Raw genomic sequence first — 27,965 nt, 5'->3', positions numbered from 1 at the left:
TATTCCGTTTTTCTTCCCGGTCGTGGGTTGATGATACATTATCGTCCGGTATCGCGTGGCACCTTTTCTTCGGAAAAGCTTACGACGCGACCACAGAGTAACTCTGTGACGCGCGCTCTGAGAATTAGGTTATGTTGGCATTCAAGAAAAACAGCAGTGGCGCTGTGGGCTACGCGACACGAGTATAATTAAAATCAATGTAACACAGTGCAGTGTTTCGGCACAGAGGTTTTCAGGGTGCAGTTTTTCACCGTATTTGCTTGAACAAGAAATGTCGAACGGATTGACGATGTTGAATCATGACAAGGGCACCGCAGGAACAAGTAAGGAATTTGTGCATCGATTTCTTTAATGCAACGGGTACGCGGTATACGATCTCACTCTGAACGCTCTCGTGTCTTTCTCTCTCTTTTATTGTTTAGACTGCAAAGCGTCGACGGTCGGTCGTACCGCAAATGCGTCTCCCGCGAAGGGGTCGCACGAGGGACACCTAACAGGGGTGAGTTTCTGTTAATTACTTAGTTATTTATGGAACAGAAACCTGTTCTCTCGAGTACTATAGATTATAGCTTGTTATCCTCTACACAGATGGAGCAACCAAACACTCCGAGGCCTAATCTGAAGAGGCCTGGAGATTCGGAACCTGAAGGTCAGTGGCTGGTTGTACGATTCTTTCTAATGCTATCGAAGAACATTTAGTTGTTTCGCATGAGCATATTAAAATTCATTTTTTTGGTAGAAACAAGCAGAACACGGATCACCTTATAAGTCTTCCAGGTTCCAAGGTCTTTCAAGCTAAGGAGACTCTTGGGTTGAGCGACGAACAAATTGATCTCCATTTTTTTTTTCTATTTCATCAGGTGCCAGCAGTGCAAAGAAACGTCACAAAAATCCACAACCAAAGAACGCAGTATGCGCATTGAACGAATTGAAGACTGGAGCAGTGTACAAAGTAGTGGATCAGACCGGTCCCACTCACGCTCCGATATTTACAATCGCTGTACAGATAGACGGGCAGACCTACGAAGGGAAGGGTCGTACCAAAAAGATGGCGAAACACGCGGCCGCGGAACTTGCTTTGCGGAACATCGTACAGTTTAGAAACACTCCAGAGGTTCACCAGGCAATTAACACTTGCCAGCCTCTCGAGCCAGATTTTACGAGCGACGTCACTGAACGCGACAATCATCTGGTGAACGCTTTCAAAACACTAAACCAAGAGCCAAAGAGTGCAAATAAATTTTTAGATAAAGGTCCCGTGGCGCTTATTAACGAACTGTATCCCGGGGTCGCGTACAAATGCGTATCCGACAACGGCGAGAGTTACGCAAAATTCACGATATCTGTGACCATCGACGGGGAAACGTTCGAAGGGACCGGACCTAGCAAAAAGCTGGCCAAAGCTGCCGCTAGCAAGGCAGCTTTAGCCAAGCTGCGAAACGTGCACAGTTCCTCGTTCTGTATACCTCTTCCCGTACGCGTGTTGCCTAACTTCTCGAACAGCAGCCACTGGCAAGAGCAGATGCAATTACCGCAAATGTTGGCCGACAAAATCGGGAAAATGGTGAACCAGAAGTTCAGCGAGCTTATACAATCGAAGCCGCAACACGCTCGGCGCAAAGTTCTAGCGGGTATCGTCCAAACCACAGGTTCAGATGCTGAACTTATATGCGTGACAACCGGTGAGACAGAATTCTTCCTTACGTATTATCTCTAATACGAAGCTGCAAAATATAATTTTAAACGTTTTACTTCTTTCGCACGAAAGGTACCAAATGCGTATCTGGAGAACATTTGAGCGTCAGCGGTGGTGCTCTGAACGATTGCCACGCCGAGGTGGTAGCACGGAGATGTTTGTGCGAGTACTTGTACAAGCAGTTAGAATTGATTGCGGAAGATAGGGCTGCAGAGTCCATCTTGGAACCTACTAAGAACGGGTTTAAGCTGAAACAAGGCATTCGGTTTCATTTATATATAAATACCGCTCCCTGTGGCGACGCCAGAATCTTTTCCCCTCATGAAGAGAACGAGTCCGTGGATAAACATCCGAACCGAAGGGCTAGAGGTCAACTGAGGACCAAAATAGAATCCGGGGAAGGAACGATACCCGTCAAAAGCAGCGAGGGTATTCAGACGTGGGATGGCGTTCTCATGGTATGCATTGATTAGAAGAGACATTCTTCTCTGATATGTGTCTTTGGAGTAAAAACGCTTCCTTCGATTTATAGGGACAAAGACTGCTGACGATGTCGTGTTCGGACAAAATAGCTCGATGGAACGTACTTGGTGTGCAAGGTGCACTTCTAAGCCACTTCATCGAGCCAATTTACTTCCACAGCATCGTTTTAGGCAGTCTATTGAACCCGAGCCACATGTACAGAGCGGTCTGCGGACGTATCGAGAACACGATTCAAGGTCTTCCGCCGCCGTACAGACTTAACAAGCCGCTGATGAGCCTCATTACGTCTTCGGAAGTTAGGCAACCCGGGAAGGCGCCCAACTATAGTGTAAATTGGACGATCGGTACGTGTAAATTGGGACAGCTGGGAAAAGCCGTTTAGAACTTCGCCTGTAAATATTCCATGTATCCATCAGGTCAACCCGACGCTGAAGTGATAAACTGCACCACGGGAAAGGATGAATTGGGCAAGCCCTCGAGAATATCCAAACAGGGGCTGTTCAAACGATTTTACAACTTGCTGGGTAAACTCGATACTATAGAGGGCGCCGATAAGAATCAATGCCGGCACTACCTGGAGGCGAAGTCTTCGGTACAAAATTACTCGGTAAGTCTGGTTGATTTTTTTTCTTTTCATTAATCGTTCGATCACCACGAATCGTGACTCATCATTGTTCTGTATCAATTTTTCTGTGCAACAGCTTGCGAAGCATCAATTGAAGGAGGCTTTTGTAAAGGCACACCTTGGGAGTTGGGTTAAAAAACCCATCGAACAAGACATGTTCGAGGTCGATATCTGACTAAATCACAATAACGATAAAACCGCAAACGATGATACGGACATTCGGGTGACCGATTATGTAGTTCCTACTGCAAACTAGATCGCTCGTTCAGCGTGTTATGATATGGCAGAATGCGGCATCAGTAAAGCATAAATCGTAGGATCTCACGCGTGTCTCTCCTTTGACTTTGCGTTGTGTGGTGTGACACATATACATGTACACATGGTCACACACGGCGTATATACATCGTGTTCAGGAATGCATGTGGAAACTAGAAAACAATGGACGAAAAATGATAGAATGAAAGAGAGGACAGGCCTCTTTGCGGGCTACCAATATGCTTTTCGTCTTCAAGCCGTCGAAGGATCTTACGATTTGATAGTTGCTCAGTTTAAACGTAGGTTTTATCGAAAAAAGCGGCACGTTTCGATACTTCGAATTTTAATCTTACATCGTTTTAGCGTAACGAAAATTTCGACAGATTTTATAGAGTGGTAGTGGAACACGAAACGGGTTTCGTTCGCCATATAGAGATCAGGCGGAGGGAGATCGTACGTAACGAAACAATGAGAATTTTACGTTTTTCAGAACGTATATATCCGCGAACACACCTGTGTTCTTACGAAGCAAACGATTTAATGCACATATCCGTACCGTCAGTCTTCTCCATTTCCAAGAAACCACTCTTATCGCGGGTGATTTCAACGCGCGAAACGATTAAAAAAAAAAAAAAAGAAACCTTGGGGTATATAGTCACTTCGAGTTACATTCGCGGAACGCAGAAACGGTTAACTTGCCGAAAACGTTCGAGGAACATCCCGAGACATTACTGGTGCCTGCAGTATTTTTTCTTAGGCGTTAGAGGTATAATAAAAGTGATAATAACATGCATCACGTTACATCCCCGAAGGCTGTGACCGAGTATAGAGAATTGTCGACGTGCAATTAATTACGTACTTCGTTCCGGAAGTCGACGATACGATACAGGAATCGATTCCTTGTCGACGTGACAAAGATATTTTTTGAACTCCCTCTAATTACTTGCATAATAACCGAGACAAATGTGTACGCTCAATTGATCAGTTTTACATATTCCATTGATTTTTTACATTTTTTGTTTATTATTTTTATTTTATTTGTTTTTTTCGAGGGCGTGTGGTATTGTGTCACGTTGTATTTCCCCTTTTTTTTTGTATCGGAATCGTTGACGAAGGACCTCGACACTTCGATATGTTGTTACCACTGGGTTTTTTCATAGAGAACAAATGGGATATCGAATGTGTGACAGGGGGTGCAGTGCGGTCAGAGTGCTTGTATGGATGCATTAATACGAGTCAATAGGTAAAGTTAATAAGTACATTTACGGATTAATAGTTTAGAGTATCCTAAGATCATTGCCTCACTGTGCCAGTTATTATATAAAATTAATGCGATTCTGCCGTAGTGACACACTGCCCGGTGTCGGTCCAGTTTTGCGTGAGAAACTCTCAACGGTAGCTAATGTACGGAATCACAATTTCGTTGAACAAGTATTATTATACAACACACGTATTATATTATAATAATAGAAGCGATCACACTTCCGTCAGAAGTACCAATCGGGCAGCTCAATTTCACGGTATTCAGTTAGTACAAATCTCGGAACACCTCTCCAGTGTATCTTCTTTCTTTTCTTTCGGTTCTGTTCGAACTGTTTTCTTTCGATGTTTCTCGTCGATATCATTATTATACGTAGAACTAAAAGAGAAAGAAAAGAATGCGTGAAAACATTTGTGCCAATGGACGAAGGAAGGAATACCAAAGGAAAAAAAAAAAAAAAAAAAAAAAAAAAAAGAAGAAGAAACGTAGTAATGCCAATGAAAAAGATGCTGGATTTAACCGATGTCCACTTGTTTTTTTTTTTCCGGAGTCTAAAATGGGGTGGATGATGGTTTTTAGCGTTTATCGTTGCGTGTGTCTGGCATTCCACGCGATTCACTTTCTTTCCTTTACTTCGCCCCGGGGCCTTCAGTAAACGAAACAAATCAGTCTTGTAACGGACGAAGTCTATTTTTTGCCATGATCGCCACTTGCCGCTTGCTTCATGCATTTGCATATAACTCTATACAATTAACTTGAATCTCTAACGAACACATCGGAGTTACCGTATCTATGATATCTACCGACTTTTCCGCCGATAATGAACAACAAGAAGACATTCAAGGATCTCTCGATCGACAATTATATTATTCTCCGTTGTTACGGGTTCGTTTCAAGTAATCGCGTCGTTCAGACGCAAATAGGATGAATAAAGCTCGGGGAAAGAGGATAGTTCGCCCAGGTAACACACGCGTGATAGAGGCATAATATACAGGTCAGGCATAATATCAGAGGCATAATATACTATACTAGATCAGAGAGACGCATTATCGTTTTTTCACGACGTCGCTGAATCAATGATAAATTTAAAACAGAAAAGAGAAGGGAGTCAAGTCGGTATTTTACATTCTTAGGGTATATAGCGTTTTTATTCGAGTAGACAAATAAGAGGGCGCGGACTCGTGGTTCTCTTTCTCTCTCTTCCGTAATCTTCTCGTAATCTGTACGACCGTGTCCTCGTACACACAGACACACATATACATATACTTTACCACTCACACTCACACACTTTCTATATTACATATTATACTATACATCACGTACCTATACAGCTACACACCGATTACTGGTACCGAAATAGCGTAAAAATACCACATAATGGTCAGTGATCAAAACAATGGAGTGAGCATATATTTAGTCGTTAATTAAGGTACCGACGCTAGAAAACTAGTCATTTTTCGATTGTCCATAATTTCGATTTTGGTCCCCCTCTCCCCCACCTCCCCCCTTATCTTCTACCCAAGGACGTCACGCGGGGAAGGTATAGTACTAGAAGAACATCGAGCATTAAACACGAAAGATTCGTAGTCAGCTAGAATTTAAGCTTGACTAGTGCCTCTAGTTGTAAACTTTCTGTCCGAACAGAAATTTAAGTAAATGAAAATCGATAGAGGAAAGAATGACGAATAATAAAACCTTTATTTACCAAGCGTGTTATCTTGCCTCGGATCGTTCCCACCGTCTTCTAATCAATGACGACCACCAAACTCCTCCATATTTTCCTTGGGGCTCGAGTACTAGTCAACCTCTTCGTGAAATTGCACGCGTTGTTGCATCATTTTGCATGCGGAATAACGCTAATGAGGGGGGAAAGCGTAGTCTCCGATTCCAAGAATGAAATAATGTCGACAGTGCATGATTCGCAATTTCGCTTTCGCGCAGTGTAGCTATGTGTGCATGTAAATTTCTAGCGTTCTCCGCAGAAGCAGAACCGTCCCATCGATCCACGACCAGAGAGGGTACATTGATGATTTTTGCCTTTCTTCAGGATGAGGGAACAGGGAAATCCGAAACCGTGAATTTTCTTGAAACTGTATATTAATTACATCGGTTACCGTAATATTATTCTTCCTCTGATAATAATCTACTAATATTGCTATACCTATAGTACAGCTAATATAGTTATCACGCTTCGCACATGAATCCCTTGACACAGAGGCTGTTCCCGTAGAATTTATCGAACTCTTCGGATAAGGGAAACTCGGACGATTGAATTCGGCTGGAAACTAAGTTAGCTTCAGTCTTGTTGGAACATATTAAAAACAACGGATCGTACGTTTTAATCGCTCGACAGATCATTTTCGATACCCCTTCGGAAGTCGATCTCGTTCTCTGTATAGAGAACGAAAGTAACAATCGGTCCGGCTACCGACGATAAATACCTAGACGAGACGAAGCGACCACGTGCGAAGCAACACTATTTCCAATATTACAACGATCCCTTTTCTTTAACTTAAACTCTATATGATATGTATCGAGTTCTTGGAATATTTTCTGCCGTGTTGTACGCGTTTCTGTCTCTCTGAATGATCGAGGGTGATTATAAAACACGCGTCATCATAGGCAAAATAATTAATTGAGATCAAGTTAGATTTCGAGTCGTTGCATTTTTTTCTCCAATACCTGATCCTATACAGTATCGTTCGGTACTTATTACGATTCCACTTTTCTCTGTGATACATCCCCTGCTTCTTATGGTATCGTTTTCTATGAATATCACCGGCCAGAATATGAAAACAGTACTGTCCGCTAGAATTCTTGTTCTACACGTTAGGGAAGACTGAGTAAACGTGTTGTCGAAGCGTCGCCCGGTTGTCGAATAAAGTTTCGGAAACAAAAATCACACTGGTAATTTCATTCTATTTATTTTCGAGCACGCCTTTCACCGTGTCATTCACACACACACACACACACACACACAGACGATCTCAGAATTCTAAAGGCATAACTACAGGCTGAACTTCCTAGAAGCTTTCGGAATAGCGTTGGCTATCGATAGAAGCAGCCGGAGTAACAAAACGATCGAAAGTGTGTTATTCATAACAAAATGAATATCAAACGTTCTCCGAGCTTTTTACAGCGATCTAACACAGCTTACAATGATATATTTTATATGATACGTATTTCCAGGTTCGTAGCGCGGGCGCGTGCGTTTTCGTAAGGCAATGAGGGTTGATTAATTCGACGGTGCATATACAGGGTGTAACAGAAGTAGCATATTTTAGGAAAACAATATCTAAACATACATTTTCCTTTCCCAAGGGACAAACACATTTTCCTCCAAATAACTGGTTTCATTCAAGTGTTACACCCTGTACATGGGGGACAGCGCAGAGATCTACAATGGAAACGCAACTACGGTTATATATATTTTTTTTTATCATCGATACCCAAGTCCATACGGTTTCGGTGGAAGGTGTCCTCGAAAAACTGGTACTTCCCAAGGAGGTATGGATCGTGCAAGTTTCACGACAATCACCTCCACACGACGCACGTTCATTCCGACGCACACACACTTAACGAGTAATTCATGTAATCGGTACTTGTTCGTACGGGTTACGTAACAATAACGAGCTAAAGCACACTCGGACGCTGACGGCTCTCCTATGCCTTAGGTTTAGCTTTAACTTCGATATGATAGGTAGGTACAACGTTATTTATCTAGCTTGTGCCGTGGGAAAACGATGATTTCCCAGTTCGTTTGCTCCGATCCCTGGGAACACGGAAGCCGCGTCGGAAGGAATTTTTAGGCTGTCCTGGGCAAATCGAATCGACGTCGATTCCACTCGATCCGAATTCCCTGGATTCCAAATACATATTTAAACTGTTTTCTTTTTCTCCACTACGAAGTACAGCAAACCCCTGAAATCGGTTCATTTCGATTCGGATAAACAGTACAAAGAAACGACCACCTTCTTTTATAGTTCCCTTCCCGAGCTTCCGGTCCAGAGGTCTCGGTGTCTCCCCGCTTTTATCGTCGAGTATTCTATTTTTCAACAATATCGTACACCTATCACGAGAACAAAACCGTGTTTATGTGTTCTGGTCACACGATAAAACGGTACGGTTAACGAGCTACGTTTTCGACAGAGACTCTCTACCCGGATTACAAGTGAAACGTTTTACAGATACAACACGCAACGAGCAACGGTCAGCCTAGGAAACGGAAAACAAAGGGGACGAACAGGGGATCTTAATATCCACGAGAGAGAGGAAGAATTAGGGGAGATAGAGGAGAAAGAGAATTATTTACAATGGCTCTGTGTTGGCGATCATCCTCGTGCTTTTTTTTCCGTCGGTTTTCTAACTTTTCGCGGATGCTAGGTACAGAGTTGCGGTCAGGAAAATCGCGATGAAGAAGCAGAGCACATAGATTTCCGCGTAGAGATATAGAATAATACATCGAGGTGCTCGCGTTTCAGGGCATCGTTAGAGTTACATCGTTGTTTTGTCGATAGATCGAATCATGAAAACAGGGTTTATTTGATCGACAGACACCAGAAAAAAAAGGTGTCGAGGTAACTCGAATGACACCGTGGAACGCGAGTCTATAGGTAGTAGGATAAATATTTTCGTTGAAGCGACCCCGCAGATCGTGTTGTGCCGTACTACACGTGTCAGGTATATTAAGTATAGATTTAAGTCACCGAAAGATACTGTCACTCTGCTGTACAATCGTATTTTTCACCTGGTCACGGGCAGTCTGCGTGTGACACGTGGTCTCCTTTCTTGGAGCTCGTGAACCCCTTCTATAGAGAGTGAGTCAATAAGAAGTATTATCTAAAATAACTCGTTATTTCTTGGTTGTGTTAAAAAATGTTTTAAATGAATTACATTTGCATTTGAAGGGACTCGTCAGGTCGGTGCAATATGATTTTTTATATCTTGTATTTTCTGAGATATCAAGGTAACCTTGAGTTTTTTCAAGATCAGTGAAGTTTTTAGTTGGTGCTGCATTGTAGACGAATTCAACGACCTGTAATAGGATCTAGGGAAAAAAATTAATTGACCTTGAAAGAACTCTAGGTTACCCTTGATATTTCCGAAACTAGAATCAAATTGCATCCATTCGATGAGTCCCTTTAAGTGTATTTGATACGTTTTTGGATACAACAAATAAGTAACAAGTTATTTTAAATAATAGTTATTATTGACTCATCCTGTATATGATCGTTCGTCGGTTCTAAGTCCAATTAATGCGATTATATATTTTGTTACTTTTTCGTGTAGCAGATTTTACAATTTATGTTTTATCGAATCGTTCGATGATACCAGGAGACTACGCGACACGAGACCACGACGTCGTCGTCGCGACTTTCCAAAATACATCTGTCGGATATCGCGTTACTTCGTGTTTCTTGGTTCAGTCCTCAGGCCAAGGAACGTCTCTCGGACGTCGATCCCGTTTCTTCGATGCTTCCCCGGTGACCCAGCGACTGCGATCAGACTCCATTTCGATTACACTTGTTTTTGTGATTTTTTTAAAACAATTTTTCCGTCGGCTGCGTCACGATTGTGAAACTGACTTGCGAGACATCAAACCTTCAAACGATCAGCAAAACAAGATATCAAGCCGAGCGTGTTTCGAGGAACCAGGCACCTTCGAATCTTCGGATCAGTCTTTTGGCTACGATATTTTTCACCTAATCGAGTAGTGACTTTTTTTTATTATGAAATTCTGAAAATGGAGTGTCTTCGAGATATCGAGAATAGTAATTCGATGGTTAAATGGAATGTAATCGAATAAAACAGTTCTGGCTTGCTCGGATCAGTTTCAGAAGCGCGCGAGTCAAAGTATCGCCGTATGTACAATAAACGGATCGGTCGTCGTTGGGCAACCGGGGAGCTTCTTCAGCAAGACTGTGTTTGCTCCACGAAAGGTATACATCGTCGCTGTAGCTTGTCGAACCTGGTCCTCCTCTCCCCGTGGTTCTTGGTTCTCCGGAGAACGAGCCGGTTGTCGACCAGCGTGTTCCATGACCATCACCCGATCACCATTAGGCAGGATCGATCGTCCCGGACTGTTACCATTCGTAGTCGTGCTGATGGAAGGGATTGGTGCATGGTTGTTGAGCGTGTAAATGGGTCACTAGCGGCGGTGGTTTAATCAGGTCGAGATCCCCGCTGACCACTTCATTGTAGAGCTGGTAGAATACAAGAGATACCATGTCAGTGCATCTGACAGAACACAATACCGATGGGTTGTTCGGTTGTGTGGTTCGCAGGAGAATCGAAGCCGTGGAGAGACTAATAATCGACTCGAAAATACAAGGAAATAAAAAACACAGATCGTTCAGTATAGCCTTGCGTAGAAGTATTCGTTTTGGCGATCGCGAGAGGAACATTTTCCCCTCGCGGGGAACGTTCTTAATTTAGAACGGTTTTACTAAACCTGGAAGCTCCTACGGATATACTCGTCCTCGCCTTTCCCAGTCATACCGTAATTATATCCACCTCCGCCGCCGCCTCCACCGTTCAGAAATGGATTCGTCGGGTTCGTGGGACCTGCAACGAACACGCAACTTTAACTCCATGGATAATAATGGAAGTATAAAGGATTATCCTGGATGGTCAGTCAAATCGTGGTGAAGTGCCGTTGCTCAGACGAAGTCCAGGCACAGGAGCAAAAGGGTTTGACTGGTCGATGTCATCGCGCTGGGCCAATAAAGACAAGAATACCTACATGTGCCAACTATCCTTCTGTTGGATTGGAGACGGTGGGATCTCAGAAGGATATAACCAATTGGACTTGCATACTCTTCCACTGGACTTCTTATGAGCAACGCACTTTAACGATCAGGCGGTCACGACGCATATCGAGCAGCGAGTTTCAACGATCGCTCACCTCCGTTCGCACCAGGTACACCCAGGTTACCGCCTGCTGTTTGATAAGTGGCGCCGTAGCCCGAGTCCTGATTAGCCAGCTCGTGCAGACGAGTCGAGCTGAGGGCTCGGGGTATGGCGTTGCTCGGGACGCCGTGCGGCGCCAGATGCGTGGCCTCGGCCACCTGGTGAGGATCCTCCGTCTGCGGCAGATCCGAGACGAAACCTGTGTCCTTCCTATAGAAGTTGATGAATACGAAGCCGCCGAGAACCAGCAGGCAGCACAGTCCATACGCTCTGAACGTGGTGGTCGTTCCTGGAAAGTGTATCAACATCCTTGAAATAAATAATTCTTCGGATCAATGAAGCATCGTGGCCGTATCTGGGCTACCAGGGTAGCAATTTTCTGGTCTGCAGGGCCACTCACCGTAAGCATTGACGAACATTCCACCGATCACAGCGCCGCATCCCCTTCCTAGACCGTGATGGATACCTTGTAGAACACCCTGCGCGCTGGTGCGCAACTGTGGCGGTGTGTTATGGGCGATGTAGCTGCAGCAAGCGGCCCATACCGCGGCATGAGTGAAGCCCTGAATGAACTCGAACGGCAACACCCACCAGGGAGTGGAGAGCCAAGAGATGTACAAGAAACGAAGAACGTTTCCGGCCAGGCCCATGCACAACACCTGTTATCGACCGACGTGTTTTTGGATCGAGCAGAATTTATTTTCACAACTAGAAATTACCATTGGTAGGAAGTGTGGCGGTCGTACCTTGACGTGGCCGACCTGACGGATAAGCTTGAAGCTGAAGAAATAGGCGAATATCTCGGATATGTGATTGATCACCGAGGCAACACCGAACAGAGTGGGCGTGCCCCCGTAATCTTGAAGATGCCAGAAGAGGAAGGTGAATATCAGCCCGATACCGAAGCCCATGAACCAGGCCACGAAGAGGAAGGACGCGCACTTGAGATCCTTGAATTGCTTCAGCACCGTCACCCATTCGGGGATCTCGCGCATCGTTTGAGCAAACATTTTTGTCTGGAAGGATTCACAGATACCGTTAGGAATGATCTATATTTGCTACCTTAAATCTGTGAAGATTTGGTACCTTTCCCTCTGGAGGCTGAGGCTTCGGATTCACCGCTGCGGAGGAATCCTGTAGACTGGGTAGATTCAACTGCTGAGACAATTGACTCTGCAGCTGTTCCTCCCTGGTCGGTTCAGCCGGCGGTTTCAGCACCTCCTAAATACCAAGATACATAATTATCAGTTTCAGAAAAGCTTCTTTCAATGCAGCGCCACTCACCGGCTCCGACACGATGACATCGTATTTGAAGTTTATCTGCGTGGCTGTTATCAACGCTGCGCCCATGAGCACGCTGAAGATCGCGAAGCAGATTGTATAATTCTTCTCCCTTGCGTCTGGACCACAAGGATGATCCGTGAACGCGGTGCTGTGATCCAGAGCGATACCAACGAAGAACATAGCCAAGCCCCAGCCCAAGCTGCCGAACATTCGCTGATGACCGTACCTATATTAAAACAAAAGGACGTGAGTTCACTGGGAATAGTTCCGAGGTCAGTGTTTACAGAAAACGTTACCTATCCGCGTCTTCACCTAGCAGAGTGATCACAGCCGAGTCCGCCAGTGTGATTGCAGGCGCAGCGAAGAACTCTCCAACTATCACCAACAGCAGCAGGAGGAAGAAGGTCTTCTGAATGTCCTGGAAAAATCAATTATTCAATTGAGCAGTCGTGTTCGATTCAACAGTATCTGATCGTGAATCGAAATTTACAGATAATCTGTAGACAATGAAGCTGAACAGTGGCTTCACCCATCCCTTATTCTCCCTCTCGTTGTAGTTCGCGGCATAGGACACAGTGTGAGGACTCTGGCCAGAATGAGGCAGCCTGATATAGCGTCTAGTTCTAACCAATGGTACGTATTCTTGGTTCATCTCGGCAGCGTCGTCGTTCAATTCGTTCTCCTGTTCTTCCAAAAACATTAACTTACGGAGACCTTTAAGCGAGGATCGTCGTTGCTCGGTGAACATTGTATTTTTATCTCCTGAAGCTTCGTTCTTGGGACCAACGTCTCTCTTCACCATAATCTTCATCGGGGGCGGTTTCACTCGGGTCTTGGTGTGCGTGTACGCTTTTTTTGGCGGTTTTCCATCGTCCAATGGTTGATTCTGAAATAGAAACACTGTATAGATATTTGCACATGAATCGAACGCGACACACGAGACTTACATTAAGAAATCGTTTGTACTCGAGAATGTCGGCTGGACGGTTTTTCCTCTGCAGGGTCTCGAAGTCCACGGTTTTGGCTTCCGGATTGGTCTCTGTATCCTCGAACACCAACTGTTTGTACTTGAGGTCCTCCACTGGACTCTCCTCCGTCGTCGGTGCTTCCCTTCGTACTCTATTACTTGGGTAATCGTTGTTTTCTCGGTGATTCATGTTATTCTTCGTTCTGCCACTGATCTTTCGCAGCCTCTGTCTGATCGCTGGCTCGAGGGTGTCCTCGTCTTTTCGTAACCTCTCGAACACAACATTGTCCGCGACTTCGAGACACTCGTCGTCGTTCTGATGGTAGAACTCGTCCAGCTTGACGGACCTCTTCACGATCCTCTGGTCGGGACTGGCCGCCTCCAAGTATATTGTGTTGTTTCGCAGAACTATACAAGACGTGACCGGTGGTTGAATGAAGCCCAACGGTAGAGTGAAGATGATCCAGCAGGAGAGGGAGGCTAGAAGAATCGTTTTGCCCTTCTGCCATCTGTAAAAGGAAATCATTGTATGTGTCCCAGTTCCCCGGATAAATTGAGGCTGATGACGACCCTCTCTGTTCTTACGCGGACGGGGACACATTCCACCCTTGACTGGCTAAATCGATACCGGGCGGGAGCTCAACATTGGATAAAGCTTCAGTCATTCGGTTAATTCCTGTAATACCAGAATCTAAACGCAAGCAACAACCATACATACGTCTAACATTAACACTAGGAACTACCAAACCAGTCAAAATGACTGGTCAATACACTCTTACAACGACGATTTATGACTAGACTGTGGATTTTTATGCAAGATGATATTTTTGAAAATAATTTTTAAAGACAACAGCAAGGATAGGAATTTATTTCTTTTCTTAAATATCTTATTGGGTTCAAAATAAAGTAGAAAACACTTTACATCTGACGAAAGTTCTTTCTCTATTATATTACACAAAGCCCTATTGCTTATAAATGCATAAAATCCGCAGTCTAGTGATGACAAGATACGAGAGTGAAGAAATTAGTAAATTTCTAAATTTCTAAATTTTCAAAAGTTTTCCACGTTTATCGTCGGTAGTTCTGGTGTTAATACGTCTACCCAAAAAGACGCAAGAGTGATCACCAGCATGTTAACCCTGCACAGCAAGTAAAGGCGATCTACACCACCTACCAACTATCCTATCAACACATTATCATCATTTAATTTACCCAAAAATCCCTGGAGTGGACTACCTACAGGTGCCAAAAATGCACGGAACGCAAACTGGTTAAGAATCAATCCAAACGGATCTAACATATGTAGTAAATTGCAACCAAGTAAGGTGTCACTTTTTCCATCACCGAAGCATACTTCACCATAATTCCTCCATTCACTTGACACACGATTCACACCTAACAGAGCTTACCTGTCAGCCAACGATCCCCAGAAAGGCGCGCTGACGAACTCGATGAACGGTCTAAGCCCGATCAGGAGACCGCACTGTCCTGCGTTCATGCCCATTTGTTTGTAGTAGACCCCCATCAACGGGAACAGGGAACCGAACGCAGAGTAGAAGAAGAAGTAGAACGTCTTCACGGTAAGAAGTTCCTGATCGACGGACCCGAAGAGATACTCGATCACGTCGCTCTTGCCTCGGATCTTGTGGGTCGCCTCCTTCGGTTCTGGATACAAATTCGGGTCTACCTCGCCAGCGGCGTTCGGGTCCACCATGGGCCTGGCACCTGGCACCTGGGGCAACGATCTACCGGCGCCCTGTTGCGACATACCCTCCGCCGTCCCATAATCGTAATCCTCGTGTCCATAGTTCTGCATGACTCCGACCAAGGACAGATCTTGTTCTTCGACCTTCTGGCCTTTATCTTCCTCGAACGAGCCAACGGTGACCGAACTGTCTGATCTCCACGATCAGGAAACGGACCGATCCCCCGAATATCGGGCCAGATCCCCCGACGATCTACGTGCGTCAGAGAACACCACCAACCAGAACAGACGACGGATCCCTCTGTCTCTCGAACAGTGTGCCCCGTCTTTTCGAAATCGCCAGCTACAATCCTTTTAGACGACCAAGTCGAATCGATGGCCACACAACCGTCGTGGCACCTTTCGCCTCGCGAAATCGATAGTCCTGACAGTGCGCCCGCGCAACATCTACACCCCCGCGTGCACCCCCACTGAGCCTCCGTTCGAGTCTAGCGATGGCCGTTCCCCGATCTCTCCCTCTCGCGAGCGATTCGGTTCTTTTAGGGGTGAATTGGGGTTGGAACCTTGGAGAATGTCGACGAGTATAAAGACAGGCACATGGTGCTGTAAAGTTTTGAGAATTGAAATGAAATAGATTGATTTGTTCTAGGGTTGATACACGGAATCTTTCTGGAGCTGGAATCTTTGGAGGATTTATTGATACTTGGCCAGGAAATCAACAAGTTTTGATTCTACGGAAACTTACGTTTTAACACTGATGTCGGATGACGGTGTAGGTTTTTTCAAAAACAATATCTGAGACCAGTTGACGTAGGAGTATGTATTTCTTAAATGAAAGCTAGAATAATAAAAAATAGGGAAAAATCGCTTTTCCTATTATGCCAAGTTTGACTTCACTTGATGTGGGATGACGTTGCAGGTTTTTTCAAAAACAATATCTGAGACCAGTTGACGTAGGAGTATGTATTTCTTAAATAAAAGCTAGAATAATAAAAAATAGGGAAAAATCGCTTTTCCTATTATGTGAAGTTTGACGAATAAAAGTTAAGGAGTAGTTTCTGAATATTTTTAGGAGACCTGAAGTTGTATTATCTGCAAACGCAAAATCTTTCCGCCAGCAAAGTGTTAAAATTGTATTTTAAAGAGGTTCGAATCCATCGCTAGACTTCCCGCTTGTTTCCGATCCCACCCCGTTTTCATCCACTTCCTCCGCGACCCTCTTCCGTCTTTCGCGATGCTTGCGCAGTTGATCACACGACGGATATCCGCTCCTCGAGGGTCCGTGGGCAGATGTCATTTCCATGCATTCGCACCGTCGAGTTTCTTCTTGTCTTCTTATAGCACTTCTTCCACGCAACTGTTTGAATATCAAATGACGCTGTTAGTTACTGAAAAATATTTAGATAGAAATTTTATCGATCGTCCATATGCGGTTGAGTGATCAAGAAGCTGTCGCCTGACCGTCAAACATGAAAGGTTCCCCGAGTAGAATAGCCTCCAGACGCGTGTTTAGCGAAACCTTTACTGTGCTGGCGAACGACAGTGCGTTTGAATGTCGGGAGGCCTTGACCCGCATCGTAACCACCGTTCTTTTATCTTTAGCTAACAAGAAGCGTGCAAGACCTTCGGGTCACACCGATTTAATTGAGACTTTGAACACTGGTAGATATTCTCTCTACGAAAATACCCTATTACGGGGGGTCTGATATTTCATGTTTTTCGAGATACTTGTGATTGAAGTTCCAGTATTGCGTTTGAAGTACAGTTGAATCCAATTCGAGAGCGAGCTTCGCTTTGGCTCGAAGGTAGCGTGCTGGACTACCATCCCCGAGGGTCAGGGCTCGATTCCCTTCGCAACGTATAGGTTTTTTTTTTAAATTTTATATTTCCCTTGGGGAATGAAAGGAAATCAATTTTTAATCGAAATGGTTTCTATCTAGGATATAAATGTAATATAGTTATATTAAAATAATAATTACTATAGTAATATAGTTTATATTACATTTATATCGATGTAAGTTATCCAGGAGTTCTATCAACTCGTTAACAATTATTATCGCCTACAAGTGGAAGGTTTTAAGATTTCTCCAACGTAGGATATTACTCTCTTGTCTCAGAGTTAAGCAAGAAAAAATCATTTTTGGAACGAGTTAGCTCTCGATTTCGCGTAAAACATCTTTGGATCGTTGTCTGTCCAACGAATCTTCATTTCCTTGAACAATTTGCATTTTCCCCTCCCGAAACGATCTTCGACGAAACAGTGACGCATCCGGAACGACTATCAGCGTATCGCGCATGTAACATCTCGCAGCCACGGTGCCTGTGCGTGATTGCAGTTTTCTTTCGCTACCGTGATAAGACGGTGCTACGACCCAGAGGAGTTTAACAATTTAGAAAGCGATGGAAATGCAAGGCCTAGCTGTCAAACCAAGCATCTAGGTCCATTGGTGATGTTTACCAAAATAAACATCCCCTGCCAGAATCCTTTCCCACGATCTATAAAGATTAGACCAACAATTGTGAGATTAGACCAAATTACAATTTCGTAGAGGAGCATTTACGCCATGCAAGATTATAACATTACTGACGGTCCCTCGGCTATTGGACGATCCCTGATAAATCGTGGCAAAGAAAAAGCATAGTCAGCCAGTTGTATTGTTTACCCGTTATCCTCTTCAACGTTCGTTCCGAATAAAAGCATCTACGCTCTAAGTGCCTCAAATCGACTTGAACTTATTTTAAAGTTAAAGTATAAATTTCCCGGGGGAAGAAGGCGTGAGATAGCCGTCGAATCACGTGCACTTTCGATGGTTTGTTAAAGGGTATAGACTCGAAATTCGCGAGGATTGTTTCAGCCTATCGAATCAGGTCTGTCTGGAGTAGGAAGCTCTGTTGAAACCATTTATAAAGAAAATAAATATCGTCTTTATTCGACGGTCACGTTACTGGTGAACGTGCACAAATTACATTAGTCGACTTAAATTAGGTAATAACTATATGTACAAGTCTATCTTGATCGTTGTCCCCTGATGCAGTCAAGCCCCACCCACCCCACCCCGGTTTCTTTGGTTTAATTGTCATGCTGATTGCTTCTCTAATCGCGGCGATTGAAGACCGTGTTCGGTATAGGGTCGATGCGTGACCGACCCTGGAACGACGACGTGGCGGACGTCGAGGACGGCGCCGGTTTCGGCGGCCCTTGGAACATGCAGGTCTTGGCGGTCTTCAGGAGGCGACCGTTGTTCGCCGTTCGCCAGTAAACTGTGCGGACAGCCTGCTTGCCAGCGACGTAGCTCACTGCTCCACCGATCAGCATCTGGAATAAGATCAAAAGGAACGTTAATATCAGTGAAATGACCATCAATTACTAGTACATCAAAAACTGGGGGCAAATGTATTAAACCCCATGGTTGACTAATTGTACTTGTCTTTTAGGTCACCAGATTTTGGATTTGAATAGTGAACCCTCTGGAGTATAGCTGTTTGGAGGACTAGATCAATTATATGGCTATCAATTACAAGTACATCAAAAACTGGGGGCAAATGTAGAGGTATGAAACCCCATGGTTGACTAATTGGACTTGTCTTTTAGATGACCAGATTTTGGATTTGAATAGTGAACCCTCTGGAGTATGGAGGACTAGATCAATTATATGGCTATCAATTACAAGTACATCAAAAACTGGGGGCAAATGTAGAGGTATTAAACCCCATGGTTGACTAATTGGACTTATATTTTAGGTCACCAGACTTTGGATTTAAATAGTGAACCCATTGGAGTACAGGTGTTTAGAGGAGTAGACGAGAACGTTCGTTCCTAGGAAGGTATGGATGGTAGAGGATTGACTGGCAGAAATCGGACAAGATGTCACTGTCAAAGATGCTCACCTTTGTATACTGTAGTTAATGACTAGATCGTTCGAACGTAGAACCGAAAAACAGTTCTACGGTTGCGTGGTCGTAGTGTTGGTGTGTGCAGCGAGTGATAGGTGCTTCTGGCTCGCTCGTGTTGATGCGAGGCGAAATGCTGGACTGACGAAGAAACCTACCCGCGTGGATAATTTATACGATAAGCACGACGTCACGGGATCTCGCGATAAAAGCCTCGCTCGCGCGCGTCATTCACCGTGAATCCTCGAGCTCTGCGTACGCAACCCGTGTCCCGATGGTAGGGGGACAACGAGGAATTTTTTACGAATGGTCGAGTCGAGATTTAGATAAACATCGCTTCAGTCGGTCTTCTTTCAAACGGTCGACGCTTTCCCTAAACCCTATCGTTGCATCGTTATCGAGCGAATATGATAAACAAAACAGAAACTGTCGCGCAATTCGAGATTAGTCAACAGGTCAGACGGGGGACTTTGGCTACGCGAAATCGCCTGTAGCCAAGAGTATTGACCTTGTTCGTGATTACTGCGGATCTTTATGCGAATTCAGATTTTCATAGAGCTACCTAATGTAATTGAAATTATGTCAGTGATTTGTTTGCTTTATTAATACTAGATCACGAAAATTGTTACTGTATTTTTTTATAGCACATTCACATTAACGAGAATCGTGTAAAATCCGCAGTCTAGTGATTAGTATTACTACAACTTTCTTTTGGCAGGAGATTATCTTAATGGACCAGAGGTCACCAGAGAAGAATCGTGCCAAATATTCCCGGTACACACCCACAGAACCAATCGTTTACAGTAGAAAGTTTGACAGAGGCCTTGATCCAGCTTACTTTGTGCATGGAGTTATTACATTTTATATACCGTGAAAGACATACAACTTCTTCCTATTCCCGGTATCGTACCCGGCGTTGTCATTATTTGTCTCGATACCGTCGTTCTCTTTCTCCGTTAAATTGCCAAATCGCCATTTAATGCGACTCAATTGTGTTTTTCCTGCTCGCTCGCCGCGGTCAGGTAATCCGGAATCGATTCGATAAACACTGTTCAATCACGTGTAGACATTTCTCTTCTCTCCGCAATACTACAATGGACGTCGTGGAATATTTCTTACGGTTTTGGCGATATCGTTCGAGTCATTGAATAAATTTTCGTCGTGTGTTCGGAGCGCAGCTGATTCGCGCGCGCACGATGACACGCGGTTGAACGTTTTCCATCGTGAAAAAAAAATTGACTCCCTCGATAACATTTCCCATCTGACAGATGCACTTTGTTTCCGACGACAGTCCTCGCACAACACCCGCGTTCCCCGTTACGTTAGACACGTCATACGAGTAGTGCGTACTATGTACATATACGTATACTTCTCTTCCTGTATCCCATTCTCGACGACGGAGAATGCTTTGGCAATCGTCTGCCATTCTGTCTACACGAGGAAAACACGATCCAGCTACGTGTGCTACTTTCGCGAGCCCACAGATTCGTTAAGCTTTCGCCAAACAGGAATGCTTGCTAAAATTACCCGAGGTGACATAACGAAATAGGGAACATAATTTTCCGCGCCGAAAGTAGGCAAAAACGAAGGCCTCAGAGAGTTTAATACCTGAACAGGGTGAATATACAGTGGGATCTGCTGCAACGAACGAATGCTGTAGCAAACAGTTTTTATTATTACAGTCGACATGCTACAACGAACGAAGTAATCCATAAGAGATAAGAGGAAATATAGGAATTTCCTTCGCTTAATTATTTTATGGGATTGCTAATAAAATCGGTGGAAAAAAAAATTCGGTGCATCCAATGCAAGTTTTGTCTTATATTATATTTCACATACTCTAGACCTGTAATTGCAGAAAATTCAAAGTCTAGTAATAACACAATCATGAATAGTGTTAAAGCGTCAATTGTTATATTTTGCTATATTTTGTGAAATTACATACAATATTTCAATGTAAATGCTACAAGGAAGGAGGTTCTAGAATCAATAAATTCGTTGTAGCATACCCCACTGTAATTTCGAAGCTTAATCGTTCTTATCTAACGGCCACGCGCGGTGCACTCGAGTCTCACTAGTCTGTCGAATTACTAATTGGTCTAGATTACGAGGGTCGAATCACCTGATCAACGTGTGTAAAAATTCATATCGGCCACATCAGAGTATCGATTACGTGAGCAAAGTGGTGGTCCCCCATTTTTGTCGCGAAGTTTATTTTTACCTTATCCGACGATTATCGCTTAAAATCCGCGCACCCGCGATTTATCGATCGGCGTCCATCGACCAGTCGAGTGCAATATTATCGGTTAATTGTTGATACAGCCTATCGCGAGTATAATCTCGCGGGATGATCACAGTCGATTTATTTTTTGCTCGAGGAACCTCGGAAAATACCATGAACGGTCCACGTTCGATTTTCCATTTCGAATAAAAAAAAAAACAAATTCCATTTCGTCTCACAAGTGACCGATCTCGATTGTTACCCCCACGGAGGTCCCAGCGATTTGTCAACAAAAGTCTGTTTCGTAAATTCGTACATTTCCAACAAGAAATTGCGTCAGCATCCCAGATTCGTTTGCATAAATATTTACAAACGGAAGTTCTTAGAACCACAGGAATAACCCCTCCAACCATCTCCATGTACGCAGAATATGTTCATGAATTTAACAATTAATTCTCTAGAAATGAATTAAAAGATCAAGGTAGATGTAGATAGAACGAATGACCCAATGGAAAATTTCTCCAATTCCACGTTTCCAACGACACGTACATAAAATGCGCAATGCTCGTCGCAAGACGTCTCTCGATCCAGGGATTAAACGGCGATCGAGGTGAAATCCCTTCGCTGAATAAAATCGTCGCAGGTGATTGGGTAAAACGAAATAAAGCCCAACGTTTCCGTGATGATTACCCATTTTTCGCAATGTTATCTGGCCGGCTCAAGTGTTCCACGCGCCGAAGAAAGTTCCATTCGCGACGAGCGTGGAAAATTTGTCCATGCGATCGCGAGTTCATCTGGGGCGTACGGTCGTTGCGACGTTATTCGGGGACGCTCCTCGGGCGAAAAATGTCAGCGTTTCGTCACGAACGATCATTAAAAAACGCATAAACGGGAAGGAGAAGTGTCGTGTATGATTCACGTGAAACTTTCGTGTCGTCGCGAAGATGAGGCGAGCAGACGGCCGTGATCGCGATAGACGCGATTGTCGATCACGATAACAGTCCCCTTGTGTTTCCGTTGTCGATGATAAAAGACCAACCGCGATGATCTCCGATAAATTCGTCGGGTGATCACGATCATCGAGTCGACGCGAAATCGATGTCCGTTACGGAAATCAAACACTATCGACCCCAGACGGTGGTCGTTCTTCTGAGGCTGTTGTATATGAGTAAACGAAAATAATAACAAAACGACAATTGCGTCCGAGAGAAATTTCGTGAACGGTATATGTATATGCGCGAAAGGTGATAAGATTCGAGTGGTTCGCTGGGGGCATGGTCCTCTTTGGATTAGTCGGACGATACATTATCGTTATCGGTAACACGCGTCTCTTGAGAACGAGACTCTGGGTATCCCGTATTCGACAATCTAGACAAAGTTCAAGACGTTGGATTTCGGTGAATCGATGGACTATCGATGGTTCCAAAGTATAGGGAAATTCGTAGAATTGATTGTCATGTAAACGATCTGCGTGCAGATTGGCTGCAGGTGTAGACGAATCCATAGCCATATTTATTTCTGCATTTTACTTGGGTTCTGAAGGGAGAACAAGCAGATTAACGACAGATTGTTTATAGTAGATCCTGCATCAGATCTGTAGCCATTCTGGTTGCAAAAACTTATAACAGGTATTGGACAAAATCTGAGCAGGTTTAGTTGATTGGGTGGACAAGTGATGTAAGCGCGTGGAACGAAACAGGAAACCTCAGCTTAGTGTTAAGTGTCCGGAGCACAATAAAGTTCTATTGTCCCTGTAACTTTTATTTTCATTTACAGAACTTTTATTTTATCCTTTCTTTTATACATATAACATCTGGTTGAGTTGTCCCTGGCTTCCTAAATCCATTGAAGCCCCGTATCTTGATAACGAAAGATAGAGTTCCAATTATTTCCAGAACAAAGCTGATGACGCACCGTTATCATCAGGAATTACCCAGTCGCTCGTGTCCGTTATCAGAGAGGTCCCGATGTTACGTGAATCGAACCAAAGTTGTTCAGGCGGCAAGAACGCGTGGCTCGTGGTTCCAATGAACGTTCAGAATACAGCTGCGTGATCCGTTATCGCCTACACGCTGGTATGGCAACGCAAAACGGTGGGAACGAAGCGACAGACGCACTCGTTCGAGTCTGGTGCCTCAGAGTCTACCACTGGCTGCCTCTTTATCGCCTCCGGATGCTCTTTTATCTGGCACGATCGACTTGATCTCTTCCTTTCGCGATCAGAAGCTTCTACTGACACTTCACGTTTTAGAACGTTCCAAGTCCCTTGATCCGAGGGCTAGAATCGAAGGGAAAGTAAATATAGGGTTTCCAGTTTAAGTGTGACTCTCGAGTATCTTTTGTAATTGTGAAAACATTAAATAATTTCACCTGTAATTAGTGAACAGTAACCTTCGACGTTGTCAGAGATTATAGGTCATTTCTCGACCTCCTTGTAGTCTTCGATCAAATTCCCCACGTTGTCCCGAGCATCCTGAAAAACACTCTCCTCCATACCTTCTTCCAAATAGTGATGCACGAACGCCTTTTTCTGGTACATCGAATCGAATTTCCTTGCGAGCGTCTCCCAGGTGTATCGAATAGCTGTATTATTGCTGAGCATCGCCACCGTTTGCCTCGAGTTCGCTAGATCACCGCCGGGAAGCGTAGTGGTGGGTTGTGGATTGATTCCCACCTGTGGAGCGCGATCGTTTTAGGCATTATTTGGATCCTGGTTGAATCGACTATAACTTAATTCGTTTTCTTCGCTGGTAGATTTGAAAAAAAAAATGGAATACAGCGATAAAGTATTTGTTTTCATAACAAAGATTTATGATGACCACAGACGTCTAGACCTTTACATAATAAATGTTGCTCGATCGTCATCGACTGGCGATATCGCTGCATCATGTTTAATAACAATCGCGTAATCGACGGGATCGTTTGGTAACAATACAGAAGGAGGTACCTTGAACCCGGTCGGACTCCAACTAACGAACCGAATGGACTTTTTCCCCTTCAGCGACGCGATCGCCCTGTTGACGTCAATGGGACTCACATCGCCACGGTAGAGCAAGCAGCAGCTCATGTACGCACCGGTTTGTGGATCGCATTTTAACATCTAAAACACGAGTCACATCGAGGAAACTGATATTACTATCTTCGACAGCTATTCTTTCATGGGCAGACCTGATTGTAAGGCTCGAAACACTCGTTCGTGATCTGCTTAGTCGTGATCTCCGAGTGGAAGGCTTTTTTCGGGCTTATCAACGGGGAATACGTGGCCAGGGAGTAGTGAATCCTTGGAAACGGCACCAGATTCGTTTGTAGCTCTTGCAGGCTCACGTTTACCGCTCCCTCGAACCTCATTGAGGCCGTGATGCTCGAGATTACCTGGGCTAGGATTCTATTCAGGTTCGTGTAAGTCGGTTCTTCCACGTCCAAATTCCTGTGTACAGTATCGCTTGGTAAACATGTGTATAAGAACCTTCAGTTTTTTAAAGGGCTATCAACGAACCTTCCGCAGATGTCGTAAAGGGCCTCGTTATCGACAAGAAAGCAGCAGTCCACGTGATCCAGGCTACCATAAGTGGCTAGCACAGCGTTGTAAGGTTCAACAATGACCGCGGAAATATTCGGAGCCGAGCAGATAGCAAAATCTATCGCGATCTTCTTCGGGAAGTATTCGGTTAACCGTTCCAGCAAAAGGGTACCAAAACCACCCCCTGTACCGCCATTCAGTGACCTTGAAAATGGAATAGCATTAAAGGGTGAGCTTCTCGATTGTTTCTCGGCCAGTTAACGTTTCGTTCGTTTACCTAAACACGATGAAGCCAGTTGGTTTCGAGCATTTCTCCCATTCTTTACAAACACGACTCATGACCAGATCGATCGCCTCGCGGCCGGTCGAGTAATAGCCGATCGCGAAGTTGTTCGCCGCATCCTCTTTCCCGCTGATCAGGGACTGCGGGCAGAATAGTTTTCTGTACGCGCCGGTTCGAATCTCGTCGATCGCCGTCGGTTCCAAATCGACGATTATCGTACGCGGGGACATTTTCGTCTGGAAAATTTATCGTGTATAATCATAGAATTTCCACTCTGGCGATGATACGTCCGCGCGTGGTATGTCCTCGTTTACTCACGTTTGCCTGCGAAAAGAACGAGCAAACGGTGGTGTCCTGCGGCCGATAGCAGGCACGAAGACAGCCGTTCGGTAGCAAGCCATGCTCCAGGCAGAAAAGCTCCCAGCAGGCGTTCGCCAGTTGCGTTCCAGCCTGTCCCACGAAAATAGTTATTATCTCACCTGATTGCTCCATCGTTCAACGATGATTGCCTCCCAGCCACGAGTTTCCCGTTGATTATCATTTGCAACGTGTTGACAGAACCGACCATTTCATCGAGCACGCGAATCTCGCGTCGAGTTTTACACCAAAGATTTTGTTGTTACTTTTTTTCCATATTTTCCTGTTTATCGTTCACCGAGTCATTTTTTATAATGCGTTTATCAGGTCCATTGTAGGTTTTGTTGTTGGCTCTGAACGTGTTCGTTTATCGGAGAGAGTGTCAAGTTTACTCTTTTTGTTTTCTTTTGACACACTGATAAAGTCCGTGGGGGTCAGCGTAATCGTCGAGTTTACCCGAAGTTACTTTTCGGATGTCTGTTCTGTTCACCAGGTGAACTTAAGAAGAAAGAAACTAGGTTTTAGTAGATATTTTATTGAGCAACATTACATAATATACAATAAAGTTTTCCAAAGTTTTCGTACGTATCGTAACATTTAAACGAATCAAGCAACACGTAATTATACAATAGGGGAGGTGACGATCTCAACAACGGTTACACACACACTTGCACTTGCACTTGCTTATGTACTATTATTTGTATCTGCCTAAATGAGAATATCCAAGTGGCAGTATTTCGATCCGTGAATCACCAGTTTCTTTTTTTTTCGTAGTGCACGCACGTAGACACGGAACTCTTAGAAGTTTCGCTCTTGCAAACAGGGGAATACATGTAGCTACAATAATACCTATAGATGATATGTATTTTGATCCCTCTGAATAGCATCGAAGTAAATATAAGTACTAGACTTGTTTATAATTAATTACGCTGTAGTAACATACAATCCTGTATTTGTACGATAGAAAACGGTGATTGTTGTACACTTGAACATTATAATTCTATACGTAGAGATCGATACTGGAACAATTCCTGCATTAATTTTGTACTGTTTTGTGGTTACGGTTTGATTTTACAGACAGTATTGGTATCTTGCGTGTCATGGAAGATTCGACTGAAAACAACGAACCGTTACGTAACATTTTACGTAGACGTGAAGTCGAAAAGGGGCATCTCGAGCGGAGTTAAAGGTGGCAAGGGCGCGAGACGCAAGGAATGCGGATTATCTAATCGGGTGTCGTCGTTAGGACTGACGGACGCAGCGTGTAGTTGCTCTGTCAGCTGGCGCACCTCCTCCTCCTTGGCCTCTAACTGACTTAGCAAGCTGCCAACCAAACAGCGCAATTGACAATTCACAGTTTTCAGTTCCTCGATAACCGTACCGGTGTCTTTCGGATGCTTGAACGCTTTATCCTCGTTATTTGGTAATGAAATTAAGCCTAAAAGACTATCTTGCTCTTCAATTGTCCTATATATAGCTTGACGCAGAGATCCATCAAATTTATCGACTGGTAGTTCAGTTGTGTCCTTCTCCAACTGCTTGGGTGCTTGTTTACTGAGAATTTCTTTTTGTTGATTTTCCAGTGTAGCTTTGTATTCCTCGTATTGTGCTTGTTTCATTCTGAGAAGCATATTCATCTGTATTCAGTGTCGTACAATTCCCAGACTGATTGGAAAACGAGTTATCGCTTACCTAACTACAGCAGCTTGTCTTTTGTGATAGTCCCGTTGGAGCGCAAGAGACTCTACAGTGACCAGAGAATTAAAAGAGGTAATCACAGTTGGAGGAGTTTGACTAGATAAGCTGGAGGTCTTCAAGTGAACGTAGTTGGACTCGAGTTGAGCATGGGCTTCTCCTAACAGGCTGGCCACTGTTTCATGACACTTGGCTGCTTCCTCGAACCGTCCTTCTTGCAATAATGCTTCTGCTCTCCTCTGTCTTTCGTGTGCCTTCAATAGAGAAAGGTATTACACGTCAACGTTTCTAAGAAAAACAAGAACCACAGACTGCACACAATTATTCTTAAAGCAACAAAAAGAACGGAAAATTAACAAGTGACACTCAACGGTTTGATGTTGAGACGACGTAGCGCGCACAGTTGCATGTTTTTGTAGAATCGTATCAAATTGGCTTGCGCAAACAAGTACCGTGAACAATGACGAATGATCGTAATATGCATAAATTACCAACACATCGAACACTGAACAAATTCTTAGTCACGCAGGCCGATAAAAGGCTCGACAAATCGGGACGTCCACTTACCGCGTTCAGGATTGAAGTCTCCATGGCTGATCAGCTGATCAAATGACAGAACGAAAACAGAGAGGCAACATGTGGGTTATTTTCTGCGATCGTAGATTAACGACGAATGTACCGATCGAGCTCATCTTCGATCATAATTTCATAGAATTTGCTGTTTCAGAATCGCTAATTTATACAGTATAAATTTTACGTTTTTCCACGATACTGCGTGATTATTAACATTCCGATGATGTCATACTAATACGA

At 44.1% G+C, this 27,965-nt stretch overlaps 3 protein-coding genes across 4 annotated transcripts; 1 reads left to right on the top strand and 2 right to left on the bottom strand.

Moving 5' to 3' along the window:
• LOC107190600 (double-stranded RNA-specific editase Adar) lies at nt 1-13,961 on the top strand. Of its 2 annotated transcripts, none has more exons than XM_015579427.1 (8): nt 1-323; nt 423-499; nt 589-649; nt 861-1,682; nt 1,769-2,154; nt 2,229-2,523; nt 2,596-2,786; nt 13,887-13,961. In XM_015579427.1, the coding sequence occupies exons 1-8, from the start codon at nt 272-274 to the stop codon at nt 13,929-13,931; spliced, it is 1,929 nt and encodes a 642-aa protein (XP_015434913.1). In that variant the 5' UTR covers nt 1-271; the 3' UTR covers nt 13,932-13,961. The 2 variants fall into 2 exon arrangements, with proteins under 2 accessions (XP_015434913.1, XP_015434912.1); XM_015579426.1 differs by lacking the exon at nt 13,887-13,961 and adding an exon at nt 2,881-3,128.
• Nucleotides 9,882-25,592, bottom strand: LOC107190599. The gene is made up of 17 exons (XM_015579425.1): nt 25,419-25,592; nt 25,095-25,336; nt 24,794-25,021; nt 24,466-24,724; nt 24,245-24,397; nt 23,722-23,971; nt 14,890-15,364; nt 13,461-13,989; nt 13,004-13,399; nt 12,810-12,931; nt 12,514-12,739; nt 12,316-12,450; nt 11,976-12,245; nt 11,630-11,888; nt 11,225-11,518; nt 10,772-10,884; nt 9,882-10,523 (listed from the first exon to the last, which is right to left on the bottom strand). Exons 1-17 carry the CDS (start codon nt 25,590-25,592, stop codon nt 10,404-10,406), a joined length of 4,245 nt encoding a protein of 1,414 aa, XP_015434911.1. The 3' UTR covers nt 9,882-10,403.
• A 927-nt stretch (nt 25,593-26,519) lies between these two features.
• On the bottom strand, nt 26,520-27,748 carry LOC107190579 (nuclear receptor-binding factor 2-like). The gene is made up of 3 exons (XM_015579405.1): nt 27,720-27,748; nt 27,150-27,406; nt 26,520-27,077 (listed from the first exon to the last, which is right to left on the bottom strand). Exons 1-3 carry the CDS (start codon nt 27,741-27,743, stop codon nt 26,600-26,602), a joined length of 759 nt encoding a protein of 252 aa, XP_015434891.1. The 5' UTR covers nt 27,744-27,748; the 3' UTR covers nt 26,520-26,599.
• Between the last annotated feature and the right edge of the window lie 217 nt (nt 27,749-27,965).

This window comes from Dufourea novaeangliae, unplaced genomic scaffold (genome assembly GCF_001272555.1).
Source record: "Dufourea novaeangliae isolate 0120121106 unplaced genomic scaffold, ASM127255v1 scaffold187, whole genome shotgun sequence".
Taxonomy (NCBI): domain Eukaryota; kingdom Metazoa; phylum Arthropoda; class Insecta; order Hymenoptera; family Halictidae; genus Dufourea; species Dufourea novaeangliae.
Note: the sequence above shows the minus strand (reverse complement) of the source record. Positions and strands in the feature narration are given on the sequence as shown.

Bases quoted from the DNA above. Each gene is read 5' to 3' on its own strand.
- LOC107190600 (XM_015579426.1), top strand. From the start codon at position 272: ATGTCGAACGGATTGACGATGTTGAATCATGACAAGGGCACCGCAGGA. The intron at 324-422 runs GTAAGGAATTTG...TTTATTGTTTAG, and splicing joins CAAGGGCACCGCAGGAACAA to ACTGCAAAGCGTCGACGGTC. The intron at 2,524-2,595 runs GTACGTGTAAAT...TGTATCCATCAG, and splicing joins TAGTGTAAATTGGACGATCG to GTCAACCCGACGCTGAAGTG.
- LOC107190599 (XM_015579425.1), bottom strand. From the start codon at position 25,592: ATGGAGCAATCAGGTGAGATAATAACTATTTTCGTGGGACAGGCTGGA. The intron at 11,889-11,975 runs GTACGACCGCCA...GGTCGATAACAG, and splicing joins GTCAGGTCGGCCACGTCAAG to GTGTTGTGCATGGGCCTGGC. The intron at 10,885-11,224 runs GTGAGCGATCGT...TGTTCGTTGCAG, and splicing joins TGTACCTGGTGCGAACGGAG to GTCCCACGAACCCGACGAAT.
- LOC107190579 (XM_015579405.1), bottom strand. From the start codon at position 27,743: ATGGAGACTTCAATCCTGAACGCG. The intron at 27,407-27,719 runs GTAAGTGGACGT...TCTCTATTGAAG, and splicing joins AGACTTCAATCCTGAACGCG to GCACACGAAAGACAGAGGAG. The intron at 27,078-27,149 runs GTAAGCGATAAC...TATGCTTCTCAG, and splicing joins AGACAAGCTGCTGTAGTTAG to AATGAAACAAGCACAATACG.